This window comes from Anabrus simplex, chromosome 1, assembly GCF_040414725.1.
Source record: "Anabrus simplex isolate iqAnaSimp1 chromosome 1, ASM4041472v1, whole genome shotgun sequence".
In the NCBI taxonomy this organism is placed as follows: domain Eukaryota; kingdom Metazoa; phylum Arthropoda; class Insecta; order Orthoptera; family Tettigoniidae; genus Anabrus; species Anabrus simplex.
Genome location: NC_090265.1, coordinates 811,268,040 through 811,292,254, shown reverse-complemented (window position 1 = coordinate 811,292,254; position 24,215 = coordinate 811,268,040). Strand labels below are relative to the sequence as shown.

The 24,215-nt window shown below is 39.4% G+C and overlaps 1 protein-coding gene and 1 long non-coding RNA gene across 7 annotated transcripts in view; both read right to left on the bottom strand.

Moving 5' to 3' along the window:
• bur (GMP synthase burgundy) overlaps positions 1-24,215 on the bottom strand; it is a 190,445-nt gene that overhangs the window by 59,111 nt on the left and 107,119 nt on the right. For all 6 annotated transcript variants that reach the window (XM_067136338.2, XM_067136339.2, XM_067136340.2 and 3 more), the window contains one exon: positions 4,186-4,401. In XM_067136338.2, coding sequence (XP_066992439.1) covers positions 4,186-4,401 — 216 coding nt within the window. The remainder of the gene's footprint in view (positions 1-4,185; positions 4,402-24,215) is intronic.
• On the bottom strand, positions 4,945-6,433 carry LOC137500915 (uncharacterized). Its single transcript, XR_011018264.1, has 3 exons — positions 6,181-6,433; positions 5,794-5,859; positions 4,945-5,710 (listed from the first exon to the last, which is right to left on the bottom strand). It is a non-coding gene; the product is annotated as an uncharacterized lncRNA (long non-coding RNA).

Genomic DNA, 24,215 nt, shown 5'->3' with positions numbered 1-24,215 from the left:
AGTGTATCACTGATTTCAGAGGTTAGTTTATATTTTCTCACGTCTGGTTAAATTTCGGAGAGGCTATTCCCGTGTAAATTTTTAGCGAGAAAACATTTCTCTACTGGCGATTGGAATATGTTTTAATGACACAAATAGTACGGTTAAGTTAGGTTAGCTGACCCACATTTGCCACAAAATGCAATTGATCATCTTCGGTACCATATTGTTTTCTTGCTATGTACACTTGCGAGCTCTCTCGTTGACAATCGAAGGCGATAATACCAATATAAATGGTTCGTAACTGGACATTATAAATTTTCCAGCCAACTCATTCCTGGTTGCCAGCGTTTCGCCCCAGTGTGCTAAGTTGGGCTCATCAGTTGGCAAATAGCACACCCACCAAGACGCATGGCTAGTGCATGCCGTGGAGGCCACTGCGTAGGCTACTTGGAGCCACCGACAGTGCCAATGCACTATGTCTCATTACCAAAAATTGATGCCTGCCTGGCCATCAGATGATATAGATGTTGATGCCCATAGGGAAACCAAATATTTGTCCCGAAATATTTGGCACTGCCGATTGCTCCAAGTAGCCTATGCAGTGGCCCCCACGGTATGCACTAGCCATGCGCCTTGGTGGGTGTGCTATTTACCAACTGATGAGCCCAACTTAGCACACTGGGGCTAAATGCCAGCAACCAGGAATGAGTTAGCTGGAAAATTTATAATGTCCAATAACAGACCATTTATACTGGGATTATAAATTTACTCATTCGGGAAAAATATTTCTGTTTCCCTATGGGAATCAACATCTATATCATCAATTGAAGGTGATGTCGGAGTCGATTTGTAACACCCGTTAACTGCTGATCTCCAAAAGAAAATTCAAAATGAAAGAGGATAACAGGTTCTCATAATAAACGCGTAAATAACGTGGCTCATAGCAGTTGCTAACTCGTTAGAAATAAAGGCTGAAATAAAAGATTGCTGACTTTTAAAGTTATATACTGAAATTAAGTAAGAATATGATACACCTCAAGGTATGGCAGAGTACATCACTGATTTCAGAGGATAGTTTACATTTCCTCGCATATTTTGGGAAAGGCTATTCCCATGTAAATTTATAGCAAGGAGGTTGTCATTTCTCTTTGTGCGCTTGAAATATGTTCACACGATACATATATGGTAATAGATACTATAATTTTTTTCAGAATGAAACATACAGTTTCATGTATCGGATTTTGAAAAATAAACTAGTAAGCCACAGTGTGGATGTCATCCGTGAAAAAGCAAATTTTGAACAAACTGACGGCCGTTTTGTACCAATTCCAATGTGTATGGGGGATTTTCCCAATTTTTACGAACATTTGGATATAACGACAAACTGCTATAGGCTCCGTGCGCTAATAGGAGAAATGCACCGCTGCGCTGCAAGTGGCGAACATTGTAAGTTAATACCTTTCACCGCGCACATATCCGCTGTCGTCTCACAGCGTGCTGCCATGGCCGACTAAATAACAGCAGGATTTCAGAGTGTTTTATGCAACAATAATTGGCCACATTTTTCCAAACTTGCCGAAAGTGGTTATGTATTAAATTTACAAGAAATACAGTTCGCAGGAAATAGCAAGAGAGCAATAACTGCAAATGTGATAAGAAAGAAACATTGGATCACTAGATACCCTACTATTTCACAATAGAGGCAATGTACTGGTAGTCATTTTGATTTAGGTATTAGAAGTGGTGATTATGAGATGTTCATATACACATTCAACAATGCTGTCTTCAGAAAAATATCCTTGTCCATTTCTAATGTGATATCATGGTAGTGTAGGTTAATGCTGTTCGGGGGGGGGGATTAATTTTAAATTTTAATTGTAATAAATTTTAAACATTACCATGTTTTCTGAGGAAGGCCTTGGTAACAACTGTTATTTCATGAAGGTGGATAACTGCTTCCATGAAATGTAAGCATACTTCAGCCAATATTTATGCAGTTTGTTCAGAACATGTCACCTCGCGTACTGATCGACCCTGTGAATGGTCTTGACCTCGCATCTCAAACGCAGGGAAAGAGAACGACAACAGAGGGAAGAGAGTACAGGAACTTTTTCTGATAAAAAGGCTGAGGCTTGATGTTAGATGTTTTGAAATTCCTGATATTGAAACCGTATGTACACTATAAAAAATTCTACATCAGAAGAAAAATTCAGAATAACTTAAAGTTGCCAATAACAGATTATTTATATTTATGTCTGTATTTATATGATCAAGTCCACTTCTGTGATATAAGGGTTAGCGCTACCGGTTGCCTTCCTCAGGGATTTTCCCAATTTTTACGAACATTTGGATATAACGATAAACTGCTATAGGCTCCGTGCGCTAATAGGAGAAATGCACCGCTGCGCTGCGCTTGAATCCTGACACTGCTAGACAACCTATTTGTAAAATGGTTAAAATACTAGTTGCAAAGTTATTTTGTATTCTTGAAATTTACTGCTATAATCCACCGTCTTTCCATATGCATTTCATGAGGTGAAGGAAACCGTTGTATCACAGTATCTATTAATGCAGCCAACAACAAGCATATAGTTCTACACGAATGTTATGCCATTAAAAAAATAATCATCTGAAGAAAACATTGTAAAATGATTCTTCTTTTTAATTAATTTATTTATTGGGTTCAATTCTGCTTTTGTGTTGTACACAGCTACTAGTCGTTTTATCAAGTAAAACCAAAACTATGAAGGATGATATACAAATATTAATTGCAAAAGGGGGAAAGGATTAAAATAGCTGAAAAAAGCATACGTAGGTCTTATATACTGTGTAAAAAAAAAAAAAAAACCAAAAAACTAGGGATAGAGAATGTACAGGGACAGAAGGTTCTACTCTTCACGCCAGTCTGATCCATCACGGCGGCTATACACATCACAAACATGACCGCATCAACAATGGCTTCAGACTAAAACATAGAAATGGATTCAACGATAGAGGGCCAATGTAAAATGATTGAATATATGTATGTAAACGTCACACACATTCCAGCTCCTTGGTCAGCTGTTCATGAAGGTGCCTCTAAGTAGTTCTCGTAATTTTCACCCGCAGCAGCACATTGCTATACGTATGGAGCCTATAGCAAGTAAATTTTTTGCCGTTATGAATTCTCGCTATAATGAACTTCTACTGTATGTGGAAAAGTAGGTCAAAGATGCAAGTTAATGTGTGATTTGTTTGGTTTTGTATATATTAAAATTTTTGGGGAAAAATGATTGTGCGTTACTTTCTGATCTGCCTTTGTATAACCTGGAGGGATATCTCAAACCTTCATTTGTATCATTTCATGGTTCACCACCATGCCACTGCTTTGAATTTGTCACTGAATGTACTCAGCAATCCCTTTCAATGCCTTAAAATTGACAGATTTTGGCCCTTGAAACAATCTTACCGTTACTGCAGTATTCAAAATAACAGTTTGCTTTTATTTCACTTCAATTTATCTCTGCTGTACAATTCAAGTTTGTGCATGGCCTATACAATAGTAGGTTAAGACTGTTCATTCTTTTAAACAGACCTTCCAACTTCAACATGAGGAATTATAACGGAATATGATATTTATAAGCATTACATTGAATACTGAGGTGACAAAATAATATAATAAAATAACATAAAAAATAACAAACACACATACTGAAAAATTGATCTCAATGACTTTGCTGCATTTAGAAACTTGCTACTAGAAAGTTTAAATCACAATGAAATAAATGGACATATGACCAGTTCACCAGATGAAATGATCAACGAGATTACATGTCAATCAGATAACAGTACAGCTGGGAGTTAAACCATTTAAATCTGCCAAGTTAATTCTATGTTCATTTAGGGTATTTTTAAATGCTGTATTCAGTGGGATGGTTTTTGGCCTCTGTGGAATTATCCCTTCCACAGCACTAGATAGGGTATCCAGCAAGTACAGCCATGTGCACATACAGTGACCGTAAACCTGGTACCCATTTCTTAGAAAGAAAATTTGTTTGTAATTAACATGGCAATGATATTTCTGTGTATTTTATAACCAGCTGGATTTTTTTAAAATTTATCAGCAGATAAATTGTTACTCTTAATCCTAAAATTCATCTGTAACCCTTCTTTAGATGTTGGATAATAAACAACATTAATAGAGATTTATAATTCACTACCTACCTCATCCTTGTGGAAGTCCTTCAGTGGTTCCACCACTCTACCTTCATCGCGCAGCTGCCGAATAAGTTCACTATCATTGTGATGCGTCTTTATCACATCAGCCTTTGCACTGGCAAGGTGTGAAGCAGACTCAATAAGATCAGGCCGCAAGGTTCCTTGCCCAAGAAACACTTCCTCTGGTTTTAAATTTAATTCTGCTATCACTTCGTTTGCAACCTAATTAATAGAAATGAAACAAATGTACACACGTAAGTAACGGCAAGGAACAAACAACTGACAAATCAAGTTTCATATAGAAACAAAAGAGCTTCCATCTAGACAACTTGAAATGTTGGCATAAGTGAGTACAGCACAGCAGAAAGAAGACAATCTTAAGACTACTCTGCACCCAACCTCAAAAATTATTTCCTTCTTCCTAGAATACATGTAAAGCAGACAACCTGAGAAAGTAGTAGTTTCAAAGAACACCAACATTCCTACAGAAAAATAAATAATATATTTTTATATTTTGTCATCATAGGCTCAAGAGAAAAAAAATCAGTCATGAAAGGCCATAGTACACTGGTAACCAAAGGTGGCTGTAATTCAAAGGAGCAAATGAGTATAGTCTCTCTACATTGGATTCGCACATCTCACTAAACTCACTAGGTGCAGGGACTGTGGGTGTGAGATGTTAAGGAGTATAAGGGAGATAACAGGATTCTCAGGAAGGAAGGTAGGCCTCCCTCGAACAATGTTCAGTATACGGTAGGTACATATGAGTGGCTCAGTGCCATAGTTGCCTAACCCACATTTACTTCATTTTGAGATATTTTAGGTTAAAGTTAGACTACGATTGAAAAATGACAAGTGCATCTTAAATATTACTTTTTATTGCATTACTTAGTACAAATACTGTTTTTTCACATACATAACAATAAAAAAAATTGGCACTAATTATCCCCAACCAAAATAAATCACAAACTTATAGGCAGTTTTGGCGCTGAACTATAACACACTTCACAAACAAAATTGCTGGTTAGGCAACAATGGACTTAGATATAAGGAACTTTTTAATGCTCATTTTCAGCAGGAACTATTGAAATAAGTTCAGTATTTACCTCTAAAGAAATTTAAATGACAGAAATTAATAATATTTGAATCTGCTCTTGACAATACATAATCTACGGTAACTCCTTATTATTTTCAATCTTCGTCAACTTCACTTTCTTCTTGTTCTTGTTCTTTAAGTGATCTGTAGAAATGGTGGTGTTGTGGTGGAATATATTTCATCAGATCCAATAAATCTTTTAATTTCCCTTTTGATATTTTCCTGCATTTGGGGTAGAGCTCCAGAGAACTTGGTAACTGGCGGATGGGTCAGCCTCGAACAGATTTCTTTGAGAGATCAGCTGTCTGGAATATCATATCTCCATGGCTGTTGTAGCTATAAAACAGGGTCTTTGGGTACTCTCTCTGTATCTTAAGCCACCGTAGCTTCAACTATTCCACGTTTTCCTTGTGCGTACTTGTGGTTCTGAGTTACCTGTAACCAAGTTACATTAACTCTCAACAACAGGTCTCTAGAACATTATCTCCACTGCACTTATAGTTATAAAGAAATTTTACCTGAGGTTTGTGAAATAGAATCGCATACAAACGTAACAGCTGCAGGCCCATCTTGTCTTCCTGCATCTGAAAATGCATCGGTAGATCAGAGCCAGAATTGCCTAACCAACATAATATTTATAATGGACTTTCTGAATTACTTATATTAATATTTTTATAGCCAGAACTTATCCTCTTCAGTTACTCATTATGTTAGAACTAGTACCAAATTTAATACATAACATAATCACCATTGAAGTATCAATCAGTTATGCCTAAGCACAATACAATTTCATTTACTTCAGTCAGAGCTAGAAATGCCTAACCAACTACATGTTTTCCGTATTAATCACAAACCATTCAACTTATTACCTAATATTATCAATATGTGTATCTATTCTAAATTACCTGAGGATTTGAAATCAGCATAGTTACGTTCATAACCTTGGTCCTTGCCACTGCCATCGTAATTATCCTCCAGGACCATTTCCACAATCCAGCTCTCTTCAGCCATCTTGATGTTGGATAGGCACAGCTGGCACTAAAGGAACTGAAGGTTATGGAAGTTGCCTAACATAATTGCAGGTGGCAGCACCAATCAAGCTACTGGAATGTAGTAGGCAAGTCTGGTCCTGATAGAGGCAACTATTAGGAGTCCATTATAGCACATTTACAGCATTTTTTAAATTTGTGGGTTAGGCACCTATGGCGCTGAGCCACTCATATGAAAATTGGGAAGGGGGAAATTATAGAAGACAGGAGGGCCAATGATTAAAGGAGAAGAAAACTGAGGGCTCTATTCAGAGGCAGAATTCAGTAGAGGTATTGGTGAGAAATTGGTGTGAGTCATTGCAGGTAGAACAGATGAGGGAAGAAGAACAGGGAACTGTTGCAGAGGAGGAAAGAGGAGGGAAGGAAGAGGTAGGAAAGGAAAATGTAGAGTAGAGGATAGGTAAAGGGAGATGGAACAAAGTCATGGAAGGGAGAAAAAGGAGGAGAAAGTAGGTTCTGCAGCCATCAGGAAAGATATGGGAGACACAGAGGCGAGGGGATCAAATGAGATGGGAGAAGGTGAAGTTCAGGTCATGGGGGACTCCACTGTTACGCATGTGGGAAAAGAGTGTGGAGGGAAAGGAACAGGGGTAGAGTGTAATCCAGGTTAAAGTAGATGTTGAAGAAAACAGATGAGAAGGATGAGGATATGTAGAAGCTGGCAGTTTTTCACGTTGGTAGCAACAATGTAGGGCCAACTGTACAAGAATTGTACAGAAAGGAATAGAATTAAGTAATTTATTGAGACTGCAAGTCAATAAATATATGCAATCATTAATTACACACTTTTTATTGATATTTTTCAACATAGTCACCCTGCTTTTCAATGCATATGGTCCACCGTTTCACAAGCTTTCTGTACCCTCTGCAAAAAAAGTTTTTAGTTGCGCAGCAAGCCACATATGCACCGCTTCCTTCACCACTGATCGGAGCTGAATCGACGGCCTCTTAGAGCATTTTTAACTAGACCAAACAGATGGTAATCCAATGGGGCAAGATCGGGACTGTACGCAGTATGCTCCAACACCTCGAAACACAGCATTTGAAGAGTTTGAGCGGTGTGGGCGGCGGTATGTGGATGCGTCGTCATCCAAGAAAAGAACTTCTGAATGCAGCATTTCCTAACCCATCAAGCAACGCCCATATCCTATCAACCAGATAAGCACAACTTCTTCATTCAGAAGATACAAGAGATAGAAGGGTAAGGTCTCACTGAACACTCTAATATCCTGTTGGGCTTTGCCTATTGTCCTACCAAAGAAGAATGGGGAGTGTTTGTGGACTTCCGCAAGTTGAGAGAGAAGACCGTTAGTGACGCCTACCCCATGCCTGACCTGAAAGACTCACTGAAACAAGTAAGTGGATATAGGATTTTCAGCAAGCTGGATCTCAACTCCGGATACTGGCAAGTGGAGGTCAAGGAACGTTCTAGGCCACTGACCGCCTTAATGACACCAAGAGGATTGTCATCATCATCTTCCTTCCAAGTATTGGGCCATGTGACCCGTTACGGTCTTGCATTTTACTTTTTGCAAGACTTGAAAGCAATCAAATGTCCTTCCGACGGGTTGCTAGCCTGAAGGAAGTAAGACCATTGGTGGGGCTGCCACCTCTCAGCTAATGGACTAGCTGAAATCACAGCATTTCCTCCATAATGGATGTAACGGTTATACCGCCGTGACTCTGTCAACAGGGCTGGGAACAGGTTTTTCATCTCGGGAAGGTGAGGTTGGCGTTTGGGCAGGAGAGGTTATGTCATAATCATCATCATCATCCTTCCAAGTACTGGGCCATGTGGCCTGTTATGGTCTTGCATTTTCTTTCCATCGCTTCATTGGACGTCCTATAGATCTCTGTCCTCTTGGTTGATAGCGTAGGATCTCCTTTGGTAGTCTTCCAGATTCCATCCTTTGAACATGACGTTTCCAGTTTTCTTGGTAATCATAGATGTAATTGATTACTGATTTCACATTCAGTCCCTTAAGCACATCTTCATTTCTTATACGATCCCATTTCGTATAGCCTGCTGTTCTGCGCATGAATGTCATTTCACGTGCTGTAATTCTGGAAATGTCTAGAGTTCTTATTGTCCATGCCTCACTGCCGTAGCAAAGCGTTGGTCTGGCTAAAGTGTTATAAAGACGTAAGCGAGTGTGTTTTTGGACAAGAGATGGCTTCATGATATGATTTATGATTCCTGTTGTTCTGGTAAATTTGGTTATTTTTGCAGAGATATCAATTTCCCCTTGGTGAGATAAATTGTATCCCAGATAATTGAATTCGTTGACTCTTTCCAAAATTTTATTATCTAAACAGATTTTACTTGGGATAGGGTCCTTCCCCTTAAAGGCCATTATTTTGCTCTTTTGTGGTGAAATGATCATGTCGAATTTTGAAGAGACTTTCTGGAGATTAAATACTGACCACTGAAGATCATCTTCTGATGATGCTACCAATGCAACATCATCAGCAAAGAGTATGGCATCTAGATGTGTGAGATATCTGCTGACTGGGATTGATCCATGCTTTTCATGTCTCCATTCCTGTATTATGTTGTTCATATAGATTATGAACAACAAAGGAGAAAGTCCACAACCTTGTCTCACACCTCTGCTGATCGGTTTCCATTCAGTCTGATGATTACCTAACTTTATTGCAATAAGGTTGTCACTGTACATGTTGTATATGTTATCTATTAACTGTTGTGGGACATTATCTTCTGCTAAGATATTAAGAAGTCTGTTCCTATTAACTAGGTCAAAGGCTTTCTTAAAATCAACAAATGCTATGTGAGTTTCCAAGTTAAATTCCCTGCGTTTTTCGACTAAGATTTTCAAGGTAAAGTAAGCATCAGCACATGAGCGTCCCTTTCGAAATCCATGTTGTTCATTTCCAATCACATTTTCATAATACCTGAATGATTTTTCTCTGACAATATTTGAGTAAATTTTGTAACCTGAGTTGAGTATACTTATCCCTCTGTAATTTCCACAATCTTTCACACTGCCCTTCTTATGAAGAGGAATAACTATAGCTTTTTGCCAATTCTCTGGTGGTCTGTTGCCATTCCAAATTAAATTGATGAATTTGAGAAATCTTTGCTTGAAGGTGTCACTGGAATACTTGAATAATTCTGCATTTATTGAATCTTCTCCAGATGCTTTTCCATTTCTAAGTTTTCTGAGTATTAGCTCCAGTTCTTCGAGTGTAATGATTTCCGAAGACTTGTTAAGAGATGTTGGCAGAAGAAATGGCTCAATATTTGAACCTCTCCAAAGGTTCCAAAAATAAATGAGCCACTCCGTTAGAGGTATTGCATTAATGCGTATGTCTTCTTTTACATCATTATTTAGTTTCTTGAGTATTTTATAGGTCTGTGGTTGTGGTCTTGTTATATCAGTCTCCAGTTGTGAAACAAAGTTTTCCCAACTCTTTCTGTGCTTTTTTCGCACTTCCCTTTTTGCTATTGCTCTCTTGTGGTGATACTCTATTTTATCTTCTAATTTGCCAGTTGACAAAAAATTTTTATAAGCATTTCTTTTGTCTGAAATAACCTTTTCAATCTCTTCATCCCAGTAATGCCTTTTGGATTGAAGAATGCTCCTGCAATCTCCATGCGACTGATGGATAAGGTATTGTCAGGATATGTTGGAGATTTCTGCCAAGTGTATCTCGACGACAATTTAATCCACAGCAAGAATTTTCAAGAACACCTTGTACATCTGAAGAAAGTGCTGGAATGACTGAAAATTCATGGACTGACCTGCCAGCTGGAGAAGTGCCACTTCGCCCAGTCCCGCGTAAAATATCTTGGCCATGCCCTAACATCTGAAGGTTTAGAAAGGCAACCGGAGAAGAATCGAGCTATTGAAGAAGCTGAACGCCCATGGACCAAGCGACAAGTACGTCAGTTCCTTGGTTTGTGTGGATGGTATAGCAGTTTCGTGCCACACTTTAAAGAGAAGGCAATACCATTCATCGATCCACACCATAACAACCGCCCGTTCCGATGGACCAGCAAGGAAGAGGCAGCATTCCAAGGCATTAAGGCTGTGATATGCAACGCTCCTGGTCTAGCCCATCACAATCCTCAACGGAAGATGTGCCTGCAGACGGATGTTAGCGACTCTGGCTTAGGAGCAATGTTATTCCAGAAGAGGAGTGATGGCGGGAGGGACATCGAGTATGCCAGCAGAAAGCTATCTCCCACTGAACAACGCTACTGCACTGCCGAGAAGGAAGCCTTAGCCATGGTGAGGGCCATGGGCAAATTCAGAGACTTCTTGGAAGGAAGGAAGTTCCAGCTGAACATCGATAACGCAGCTCTCAAATGGTTTAACTGTGTCTCTGACTCAAAATCATAACTGATGCGATGGGCTCTGTTGAGCACAGAATTTGATTTTGATGTGTGTCACGTCCCAGGACCGACGAACATGCGAGCAGGCAGTTTATCTAGGCACCCGGCGATTGAACCTAGAACCTAAGTTTTTTTTGCACTACTGGCTTTACGTCGCACCGACACAGGTAGGTCTCATGGTGAAAACAGGACAGGAAAGGCCTAGAAGTTGGAAGGAAGCGGCTATGGCCTTAATTAAGGTACAGCCCCAGCATTTGCCTGGTGTGAAAATGGGAAACCACGGAAAACCATCTTCAGGGCTGCCGACAGTGGGATTTGAATCCACTATCTCCCAGATGCAAGCTTACAGCTGTGCACCCTAACCGCATGGAGAACCAAAGTTAGGAGCACCATTGTCGAGAGGGAGTTTCCACAAAAACACCACAGCAAACCCAATGAGCCTTTTCTTATGATCAATAAGAAGAAACTTGATTTGGGAGTAATCAAGCAAAGGCAAGAACAAGACAAATCCTGTAGGACCATGACGCAGTGAATTAGGAGACAGAACACCGATAGTCGACTCGTCCTGAGTGAATTCGAGATGTGCTACAAGAACTTCAAGGCTGACGGAGGACTCTTAACCTTTTTGCTGCTAATATTGTGAGCAACTATCAGAACCTTCCGGGCTGAATTATTTTTAAAAAATATAATGCCTCAAAATACATGAAATATATGAAAAGTGTGAAAAAATGATACGAAATATCATATGAACTGCAAAATAATTCCCGAAAAGTTCTCAGTTTTATTTTCCTCCACAAAAATTAAGAACAGAGAAAATCAGGGTTGTCCATTGGAGCCGAAAGTACTCTTTCCTATAAAAAGTTCGGTATTCCTCTTTCACAAGTGCTAAATTCTCACGAAATTGAAAATGAAATGAAATGGCGTATGGCTTTTAGTGCCGGAGTGTCCGAGGACAAGTTTGGCTCTGTTTCAACAATTATGAATATGAGATATTTTCAGGGTTGTCCATGACAGCCAAAGTACTCACTGACCATCACCTTGAATAGATTGGGTATATCTATTTCCTAATAAAAAGCAATCGAAGAACATTTCATTATTTAATAGTGTAACAAAAATTAAATTTAAGTCAGGGTTGACCAAAATAAGAAATGTAGAGAAAGCACCAAGTACTAAAATATCAACTCACATAATTTACACCAAATTGTTTCATTATTTACAGCAGACACTCCAATGTGTCAGTCTTCAAAACTTCACTAATGTGTGGTATATTTCGAAGCAGGGGTGAACACAGAGAGCCACGCCACATTTGACACAAGAGTACCGGTTTTCTCACCTCTTCTTTTCGCCAGTTGTGTTGGAGCAGACATGGCAGCATCTTGTAGGAAATGTCTTCTTTAGAATGAGTTATACAGGGGACGGGAAATGTCTCTCGGTCAGTCTGAATAGTTGGTCACCAGATGTAGGATATTCTCTTCTACTAGTTTGTCTAGAAACGTAGTTCTGGATGAGTTCCCTTATAAGCTGTAGCTGAATATCTGCTAGATATATGGTCTGTCCAGTTTTGACATTGAAGAGGGCATGAGAATTTAGAACAGTGATGTCCAGCTGGTGGAAAAAGAACTTTCGGTACCATTTCATTGACTTCCTCACACACTCGATAGAAATGATCATCATGTCTGACCAGTCAACAGGACCCATGTACTTCTTACAGTCAATAACACAATGGGGTTTCTCTATAGAAGGTCTCGTTTGTCTGTCCGTCTTCCCTGTAGGTCTTATGTTGTTAGTATAGCATGTGGTCAGCATACAAACTTCTCTACGATCAAACCACCTGATGGCAATCATGTTATCTGTCGCTTTTGATTCAGTTTGTCTTTTCTTCAATTTTGTAGTAAATTTCGGCATACCCCTCCTGTTTTTCCTGACGGTACCACATGTGTTGGTTTCGTTTTTGTGTGGGTGATCGTACAGTGGTGGACTTGAATACTAGGTATCTATCCACAATGTATGTCCTTTCTCCAAGTACCTTTCAATTAGCGTCGACAACTGCACATCATACCCCAAATTCACGTTCAGGAATTATTTCTGTAGTTGACCCTGTGTAAACAATAAAATCCAGCACATATCCAGTCTCACAATCGCAGATAACAGATGTCTTTATTCCAAATCTGTGTCTCTTTGATGAGATGAACTGAATTAACGAAAGCCTGCCTTCCAAAAGTGTCAAACATTCATCAATGCAAATATTTTCGAACGGGGTGAACGTTTCTCTGAACTTGTTTCCGAGATGGTCAATTACAAGCTGACTGTTGTTGTCATTGAAATGTAACAACCGCAATAATAAGAGATACCTCTGTCTAGACATGAAGTCCGAGAACTGCGGGGTTATTATTAGAGGAACAGTTGACCAGCATTCAAGAATTGTAAGTCCCTTCATTCTTGCCATAAGCAATGTCACGGTGAAAAAAATGTACAGTTCTTCAGGTGTGGTTTCCCTTCATTTCTATAGCCTTGAATGTGAAAAGGAGCACTGAAATATGTCTAAAGCCGCTGGTTCATCATGAATCACAGAGTGCCCGATGAACTGTCATCATACAGGACTAAACATATTACCTGTGCGCCATTGAAATGTATCAGGTTCGGAACAAATTCTTTTCCCGGTTTGTGGAGCTGGTATTTGAGGCTCAGCACTATCACTGTCACCACTGTCACTACCCAAATCACTGATATCTGAGTACTCATCTTCCAATTCAAGAGTCACAGCTTCTATAAGTTCGAACTCTGAAAGAACGCGCTGTCCGCTAATTTTTACAAACCCTGGACACAGGTGCTTTGCGGGACTGTCAAACTAGGTTGCACACTAGAGCTGAGTGCATTATTTCACATATTTGACAGCAGATAGCGTTAAAATGCAGTCTCTGTTTTGACTGATGGTCCATTATGCTGCTAAAAGATGTAGCTTTTTGCCACTCACAGAGGAAACTCCAAAGGTATTTATTTCCTTTTCAGAAATTTAGCTAAAGTTACCGACAAGATATCTCGGGTGCATTAAGGACGTGACATACTATTGTGCCCGAGATATCTCAGGCGTAGCAGTATAAGTGCGTAGCAGTGTAAGTGTTAATGTACAGATCGCACCTCTGCGGCACACATGCAGTAGTGGTAATCTTAGACAGTACACGACGGACATCCTCTAGAAGTTCCACGACAGCACCGAAGCCGGACATCCAGGAGGTGAAGAGACATGTAAGTCCATCCGACGAAGATTCTTCTGGGTCAACATGCAGAAAGACATCCTTGACTATGTCAAAGGGTGCTACATCTGCGCCTGCACCAAGGCGAGCAACAGGAAGGCAGATTCCAGTCAGTGAGGAAGACAGCCGCAACGCCCTTGGGAGGTCATAGCCCTGGACTTGATGGGTCCTTACACTAGAACACCAAAGAGTAAAACAGGACTCCTAGTAATCACCGAGCTCTTCAGAAGATGGATTGAAGCCTTTCCGAAACTAGAAGGCACGATGAGACGCATCACCAGTCTTCTACATGATGTGGTATTCAGCCGCTAGTTATTCACGGTGCATTCTATCAGAAAACGGGAGTCAGTTCACGTCAAGGAAGTGGCAGCAAATGATGACCGAAAGGGGTGTGGAGCACTGGACCACCCTTATATACAACTCAAGGACCAATCCAATGGAACCAGGAGCTAAAAAGGATGCTACGGGTCCACTTAATAGACAAGGAACATCGACTGTAGGACCGTTAGATACCCCAGTCACTCTTTGCCCTGCGACGACACATCAACTGTGTCACTGGCTATTCCCCAGTAGAGCTGTTCCTTGGTCGACCGTTACATGGCACCGGGGATTGAGATTCGTCCACCACCCACTTCTGGTCAAGATGATGCAGCAGTTACCCTAGCAGAGTGGCGGCATAAGCAGTAGTAAGACATCAAGGACAGGCAAGCATTGAAAGAGACTCGGATCTTCCTGGCCAAGAAGTACTGCAACGAAACCACCAAGTCAGTAATAAGATTGGAGGGTTTCACGCAGGTCTCGCACCAAAGTGGGTTGGTCCTGTCGAGGTCGATAAGCAGCTGAGCCATGGTGTCCACTTACTAAAGACCAACCCTCCTGTCAAGATCCACGCACCAGACCTGTGGCGAGTCAGCCAACCGCTGCACATACAGAGTAAGCCTGGTACTGCCACGGGTCCACCTAGAGGAGAGGCTACTGATGACTCACCACAATCTGGCCATGAGGAGGAGAACACATTGACTACCACAGAGGAGGAGGCTGGCGGCAAGGCAACACAGACCCCCAACACGGCAGGATCCGGTCAAGAGGAGGAGAGCACATTCAGTGACGTCGAAGAAGAGAGAAGATATAATCTACAACAAAGGCAAAGTCGACGAGTGGGACAGACTGTTGAAAATGTTTCAAGTTATAGGGGGGATATTGATGCAAGTGTGTAATGGACTAACTTGGAAACAATTCTCAAAAACCATGGGTAGATAGTGAAAATATTGAGCTCAATTAGGTGTTATTATTACTATTATTATTACTTGTGAGGTGTGGCTATGAAGTTGTTTACATCTATTATTATCTATGTAGTTATATACGACAGGTTGTCAGTACGGACTTTATTGGGTATCAATCGTAGTTGTATCATTCATTTCGTGTGTTGTATGATCTGTCTTGTGTAACAAAACATGTGAGGTTATGTCACGATACATCTGCTCTATGTATATTATTATTTATTTATTATTTACATAGTTTACGTCCACATTGGAGCACTTAAATCAAACCCAAATACATTTATGTTAACAAAGAATTAACTGATGATTTAGCTTGCATCATCTTCTTCCTTTCCCAAAACCTCTTCATTCTGGCTGACCTAGCTGCCCTTTCTTCATCAGATATGACATATTGTTTGTGTTGTACAGTTTTTAATGACAATCTTATTTGTTTGTTCTTGAGAATCCTTTTTTTTCTTCTCTATTTTCAATTTGCTTCATTGTAATATTCAGCTCTTCTAAATCATTCTGAACTTCTTTAAACCAATTATTTTTTGTTTTACTTTTCCAAAAGTAATTAAATAGTTGTTTTATTATCCTATTATCATTTAATCTAGAAAGATGACAGAAAAAGGCAATTCTTCTTTTTCTTATCGTATCTATTATAGATTCACTTTCCCTATAAACCACTGCATTAGGCAATAATCTCCATTGTCCGTCTACCTGATGTTTCTTATTAATGATTGTTCTGAGTATCCTTCGGTCAACCTTTTGCAGTGTATCAGTTGTTGCTTTGGTGTTCAATTTAAATAGTGTTTCACAAGCATAAGTCGCTTCAGGTTTAATGACGGAACAGTAATGTTGAAGTTTAGCATTTATTGAAAGAGATTTTTTCTTGTATGTTGGCCATGTAATTCGATGTGCTTTTTTTTTATGTTCTGCTTTCTATTGATAATTTTTCATTGGAGTTCCAAGTTATAATTTCACCAAGATATTTAGTAATAGTATTTATTTATTATTTTTTCTCCAGACCTACAGTATACAATACCCATTTGATCTGATAAATGAGAAAAATAACAATGTCCAGCCTATAGCCAGGATTAAACTACAATAATATGAGCAACATATACTGACAGCTCCTTACCGGAGATCCAATGGCCTTAATGGATAAACAGGCAAATTAAAATGCTAAAAAAGGCATAAATACAATAGAACAAATTAAAATGGAATGAAATGCGCCACTGAGAGGTGCTAAATTAAAATCAAATGAGTGACGAATGCTGGTAATCGGTTGACTTGACCATGTTGCGCAGCCGCTGGGATTACGCAACATTAACCATGCCCCATATTTGTCTACCTGAGTAAGCTAGCCTGTAACAGAATTCCACTCTTAGCAAACCCAGGCAAGATCACGTTACTGCTGAGTGTCCTGACTTATGTTTACACATGACAGTCCTCTAACATTTAAATTCCTTAATGACATTGATCCACTTACTTAATCAGTTACGCTGCACTATCACTGTTACCACACAAGTACTACACTGTTTGGCGTTCCATACTGCAGTTAATAGCAACTCTGAGTAAATCCAATAAACGCATACCCCTACTTACCATAATCGTATACACATGTCCCCCAATCACCTTACACCCCTTCTTCTTCAATAACAACCACCATATAACATCACAAACCAATTTTATCAGTCTCAAAATCTGCCTTAAATCACGGTATATTAGCCTCTATAATTTTCTCCATCCACCTCTACCTAATACCACACTTACTATTCTATTTACTCTAATACCATACTCTTATATCTGATATATCTGTTCTAATAATATACCAAACACATATCACGCACCAAATATCATCTAACATGTACATCTATCATTACGCTAATGATTCAATTCTCCACCATCAATTACTTTCATGATTTCGTCATCATTACACCAACTAAACGTGTTTCTCAACCTTACAATTTCAATGCTCATAGCAAACATGTATCACCAACGAATAACATAACATTGCAACAAATATTCACTTTTCTCAGCCTTCAATTCACAATTCATACCAAACACATATTTACATAAAATTGCCATACTTCTCTCCTGAATCCAATAAACAATACACTAGTTACTTTACCAATTTTCTTTGTACCTTACATTCGCCTTTTGTTCCTATATCATACCAACACAGATTCACATGCAAATAACATCAACTTACTCCATTATTACCCTATACCTATTATACCAACACATACCACCATCACCATCAAGTTCACTATACAGAGACACCAATTACAACTTCAACTCCACCTCATAAAAGACCTCAAGACAATTATTCAAACGAACACCACTTCTCAGTTCTCATCCCTTTCCACATTTAAATTCTGCTATTACATGTACCACCACTTCCCCATCTCCAAATTTCAGCAATAAATAAACACACTTCATTACCTACATATTCAAACCATGCCTAACCAATTTAAATACCAAGCCATATTCCACATTAAATTTGCCATCCCGTCCGCCAAACCAAAATTCACAAACGAACACCACTTCTCAATTCTATCCCTCTCGACACTTACATTCTGCCATTCCATATAACACCACTTCTCCATCTCCACATTTCAGCAATAAATAAACACACTTCATTAATAAATAAGCACACTTCCTTCCCTACCAAAACTACCACCACCATCGACAAATTTCCTATACCAACACCTACCTCCAACTCCACCTCATAAACACACGTCTCGATAACCATGCCCTTAATAACTAACTTACTAACTTTATTGTAGTTTTTGCTTTATGTTACCACTTTTTTTACCTCCCCACATGTCCCTAAAGTTTCTGCTCCTCCCTCTGCTCCTACTCAGATCGAGACTCTCCCAGGTTGCCTCTGCCCTTACCTTTTTACCCCGCGCTTCCCTTACTTCACTGCTTTCACTTCCCCGCCTTTCCTCTTCACTGTTTACGGTCACATTTTCACTTGGCACCTCTCCCTGACTTTCATTACACAATACACTGTTACTTTTGGTACTAACATTACTGCCTTCCCCCTCTGCTCTCATATCACTATCTTTCACTTGCCTATCTTTCCCACTAATCGCTACACTTCTCTCTGCCTCTTCGTCTTGTTTTATCTTCATTTCTAGGTCCATCAGTCCATTCACAGACCAGATTCTACTCCAGTTGTTGCTTGACATCACTAGTTCCTGTCCTCTGATGAATGCTCTCAGCCCATGATGTCTAGCTCATATCATATGTTTTCTAAGAACTTTTTGGTTCCTCACCGCTTCAGTTCCTATGTCCCTCTTGATCCATATTTTTTCACTCTGTATGTTACCAGCATTGCCGACCACAATATCGATAGGCCTGTTGCCTCTAATTCTTCCCACTCTCTGCACATCATCTATGTCCACTTCATTAAAATTGATTTTCATTTTCCCCTACTTTATAGTACGCAGTTTATCCTCCCTCTTCTCCTCAGGCACGCCATATATAAATAGACATTTCTGTCTACGATTTAGAGTGTTGGCTTCCACTTCTGCTCTCAGTTTCAGCGACTCCTCTTCTAATCGTCCTATTTTTTCTCTTAATGCTGCAACTTCTTCGGCATTTTTCCTTACTTGCAATGCTGTGTCTTCTGCCCTTTCACGGAACCATCTCTTAATTTTTTCAAACTCCCTCGTTTGCTCTTGAATCATATTTTTGAGTTGCTCAAAGGGGCAGACTTCTACAACCACCTCTTTTACAAATTTTCTGATTGCTTCCATGGCTTCCCGGCTCATATTCCCACTGGAAGTCTGACCTGGGTTCAGTTCTACCCCCCCCCCCCCAATCCATAACATCATCATAATCACCACAGCTGATAGCATTAATTCACCTTTCGTTTCCATTTCTATTTTACACCGTTTTGTCTTCACTTCTTTCTTCTTTCTTCCCTGCCATCTTCCTATGATCGCCCTGTATTGCTCCACACCAATCATTGTCTGTCAGCTCCTCACTACCTTCTTGCACTCAGCACCTACACTCCCTTCTCCCACTCCAGTGACCCTCCACCCAATACGTCTGCACTCGCCAGTGGCTTAGGCTGAACTCCCACCAAGATATTTAAACTTATTCACAATTTTAATTTGTTTGGTATTGGCTAAGGTAATGGTTGGTGCTGTAACAGGGAAGGTTGGCATTATTTCTGTTTTTTCATATGAAATTTGCAATCCAACTTTTCTTGCTATGTTATCAAGTTCTTCTATTTGCAATTTATCTTCTTCTTCTAATTTATTATTACCTGTAAATATGATGTATAAATCCAATGTAATGTTGTGCAACACAGGGTAATAGCCTGAACAACGCATCTTTGCCACTAGAGTTTTATAGAATCTTCTATACATTTGTACATAGGTTATTGGAAACTCAAGAAGACACAAGAAAGCATGTTGTGTCATACTTTTTAGAAGCCTGGCCTGGCAAGGTATATTAAAGAGACGGTCTTGGGTATTTGAGTTGTTAGTGAAAATTGTTAGTCAAGTATGTGATTTTGTTGTGTTGGTAATTGGATGACATGCTGATGTTGCAGTCTTCTTCTTCGTCTTCTAATCAGTTTAAGGTGGAGGTTCTTTAATGTGTAAATAATTTGTAAATAAAACAGTGTACACAATTCACAGCATCGCATGTGTGCATCTTTGTGAATAAGGTAAGTTAAGCCTGTTATGCATGATTTCATATGCAGAACCATGGCTAATGTGCATATGGTTTGCTACGTCATCAACAGTCACTTGTGTGTTATTCAGGATCATATCACACACTTGTTCAATACTGGCATCAGTTACGACTGCAGATGGACGCCCGGATTTTTTCTCATCCTTCACGCTCATGCAACCTCTTTTGAAATGTTCAATCCACTGGTAAACATTCGCTGTGGTAAAACATTGTCCCCGTATTATGCTGAAAATCTATGAATTTCTGCTCCTGGTACACCCTCAGACCACAAAAAAGGATTATGGAACGCTGTTCTTCCATGGCGCAAATAGAGAGTTGCAAAAGCGCAAGCTGTACTGATCTGATAACGCTGAAACCTACCACAGACGTAGACAACGGTACCATCTAGCGGCTGGTGAGCACACGCCGCATAGACCCCACACTAAAGACAATTAGAACAAAACTGCAGACACTTATTGACTTGCCTATGTACATATATATTTAGCAGATAATATCATTGTAGTTGAATCATGGCTGAGAGGTGATAATTATGGATGAACTTTTCTCATGGAATTGAAGTGGTTATCATAGAGATAGGCAGTATTCATTCTGGTGGAAGATGAATTTGTAAGCTATGAAAAAGTTAAGGATGAGAAACATGAAATTCTAGGTGTAAGGATCATCTCTAAAGATATCAGGCAGCTTGATACAGGTTGTACAGACCTAGAAAGGGTGGCACTGTGACTGATGTGGAATAATTTTATAAGATAATCAGCTATGTGGGAAATGACATGCAAAGAGAAGTGACTGTAGCGGGTAATTTCAATTTACCAAATGCTAATTGGGAAGATAATGTGAACGACGGGAAATATGACCAACAAATGGCAAATAAGTTAATTTGGAAAGAGCAGGTGAATCAGAAAGTGATGGAACCAACTAGAGGGGAGAATATTATGGACATGGTGCTGGTAAAAGTATGTGAGCTCAAGAGAAACTGAAGTAATAGATGGTATAGGTGATCACGAAGTTCTCTTCGTTACAGTTAAAAATAAATGCGAGAGAAAGAAAAGTTGTAAAAGTAGGACTATGGGGTAGTACAATATAGTTGATAAGACAAGCATGAAGGAGTATTTAAAAAATAATTATGATCAGTGGAAAATGGTAAAAGTGTAAACAGTCTGTGGGATGGGTTTAAAGTAGTTGCTGAGGAATGTAAAAGGAGGTATGTACATAGTAAAAACCTGCTATATTCTAACAGAGAAGTAAAGAGAATGAGGAGGTTGTGCAGGATGGAACAAAACAAAGTTATAAATGGTTGTGGAAGTAAGGAGAAATTGAAGGAACTTACTAGGAAACTAAATCTAGTGAAGTCAGCTACAGAGCATTCGGACCTTTAAGTGTGGTACAGCAGTAATATTATAATTCATCTTTCCTTCCCCCAAGATTTATGGTTAGCGCTGCCCTTCTTTAATATAGTGGATTTGTCAAATGTCCATAAATCTGAATGGCAACTGTTAAAATGGGTAAATATGGAGTTATGTGCACAATTTCAAGGTACATCTCATACCATTAACAAAAATAATGTTAAAAATGATTAGTGTGAAAATTTTAATAAACAGGAAAGTTATGCCAAATGCAAAATCTTCATTGCATGGAACTTATCATGCCATAACCCTTTATTTTATATTCATTACTAGGTACAGTAGAAGTCCGCTATAGCGAGTATGGCATATAACGAGAACCCAGTTTTAACGATACGTTTTGTCCGTCCCTTCAAAATTCCTATATTAAACTGTGTATTATCCTTCGGTTACAGCGAGGACCCTATCACTGACGCATCCGTTATTACGAGCGATTATGCGTGCTCGACTTTTTCCATTGCCGATATTTATGCACCCAGTCATTATACTGCATGCGATCGATCATCTTCGGTACCGTATCGTTTTCTCGCTATGCCCACCAGCGAGCTCTCTCGTCGACATTCGAAGGCAGTGTCGGAGTCGATTAGCAATACCCGTCGGCTGCTCTTCCACGAGAAAAATGAAAAGGGAGAACATATTTTCGTAATAAATGCGTAAATAACGTGTCCGATAGCCGTTGTTAACTCGTTAAAGATAAACGCTGAATAAACGATTGCTTAATGTTAATGCTAAATACCGCAATTAAGTAAGAATGAGATAGGCCTACACCTCAAGATATGGCAGAGTGCGTCATTGATTACGAGGTTCGTTTATATTTTCTCGCGTCCGTTAAATTACGGAAAGGCTATTATCATGTAAATTTATAGCGAGAAGATTATAATTTCTCTACTTCCGCTTGAAGTATGTTTTCATCATACATGTAGTACAGATAAGTTAGGATATGTGACGCTATTTGAATAACAAAACTGAAACGTTCGCCATAAAATGCGATCGATCATCTTCGGTACAGTATAGTTTTCGCGCCAAGTGCATTTGCGAGCTCTCACGTCAACATTCGAAGGCGATATTGGAGTCGATTAATAATACCCGTCGACTCCTGTTCTCAAAAGAAAATTTGAAATGAAAGAGGATAAAACGTTTTCGTAATAAATGCGTAAATAACATGGCTGTTAGCAGTTGTTAACTTGTTAAATATAAAGGCTGAAGTAAACGATCTCTTAATTTTAATAGTATACCGTATACTGAAATTAAGTAAGAAAGTGATACACCTCAAGATATGGCAGGGTACTATCACTGATTTCTGAGGATAGTTTATATTTTCTCGCGTCTAATTAAATATCGGAAAGCTATTCCCATGTCAGTTGTTATCGATGAGGTCATCATTTCTCTACATACGTTCCAAATAGGTTTCCATGATACATATACGGTTAGGTTAGGTGATGCTGTTTGAAAAAGAAAACTGAAATGTTTGCCACAGAAGCCTCTGGAGTGATACCGTATTTCTTTGAATCCAAGATGACCTTTTTTTTCTCAGAATCTCATGTCAAAAATCAAGGGTCATTTTGCATTCGTGGCCTGATAGTAATGAACCTCACTGGCAACTACCGCAGTAACCGCGCTGTTTCCTTTCACCTCCCCCCTCCTACCGCGCGCACACACAAAACTCGTTGACAATAAACGACCGCCTCTTTATCATAGGCCTACATCGCTAGCCACGGCGACCAGTCGTACAGTGCCTATGTGAACGTCTCTGGATCTTGGAAAATAGTGAAGAGAGAATGACATTCTATTATCCTCTACAAAAACTTTTCTCAAATCTGCAGAATGGCATCAAAACATGCGAGCCTTCGATTTCTTAGAAAGGCCACGGCTATCAGTAGCAGAGTTACAACGCATCTGCTGTACCTGACGCTTAGTAAAATTAAATTTTATAGACAGCAGGAATATTTTCGTAATGGATCGTCGTATTGTAAAGATACGTGGAACAGGTATTGCGAGAAAATTTTCAACGGGTTCTCGTCGATGTGATGATGCCAATTTTAAGTTAATGGCTATTAAACACTCGGAAATGTATAATAATTGTGCAGCTGCAAGAAAATACGGCATAAGCCTAATTAAAGCCCATATTCGACGTTACCGTGAAGACAAAGATAGCTTAAAAATGCGTACTGCACAAAAAATGCATTCAGTGACCCGCAACAAGGACGCTTTAAAGAAGTTGAAGATGAAATTGTGAGGTATGTGCACAAAAATGCATGGGCGGAATTGCCATACTGCGGCGCAATAAACTCGTTCGTTGACTTTCAAAGTCCGCGATTAAGACCTATACATCGCTACCGCTGAAGTTGGCCGAATCTGGCAAGCAAGACGTGCGTGTAGCGGCAGCCAGTTATATCTGACGCTGAGTGAAAGTAACAGTTTTATAGTAAGCAAAAATATTTTCCTGGTGGATCGTATTGTAGAGACGCATGGAATGTGTATTGCCGGCTAATTTTGCACAAGTTCCCTTCGATATTATGATGCCAATTTTAAGTTAATGGTTATTAAACCCAATGAAATAAAGCATAATTTACAGCCGCAAAAAATACGGCATAACTAAAGCCAGTGTTCGGCGTCTACAGTCTAAAAACGGTCAAACAGAGGCCCGGATAAGGAAGTAATTTTTAAAACAAACCCCACGTTCTTATCTTGCTTAGTTCATAATTTATGACGACAGGAAGAACGTCTCTTTAGTGTTGGTTTCACCATGACTCAGCTGGCTGAACTGCCAGTAGGAATCTCATAAACAGTATGCAATTAAATCTTAAGACAGATGCATGCAGTGCACTGTACATTTTATTGGTAGTATAATATTGATAAAATAAAAATCAGTGATAAATGGACAATTCTTGAGAACAAGCGG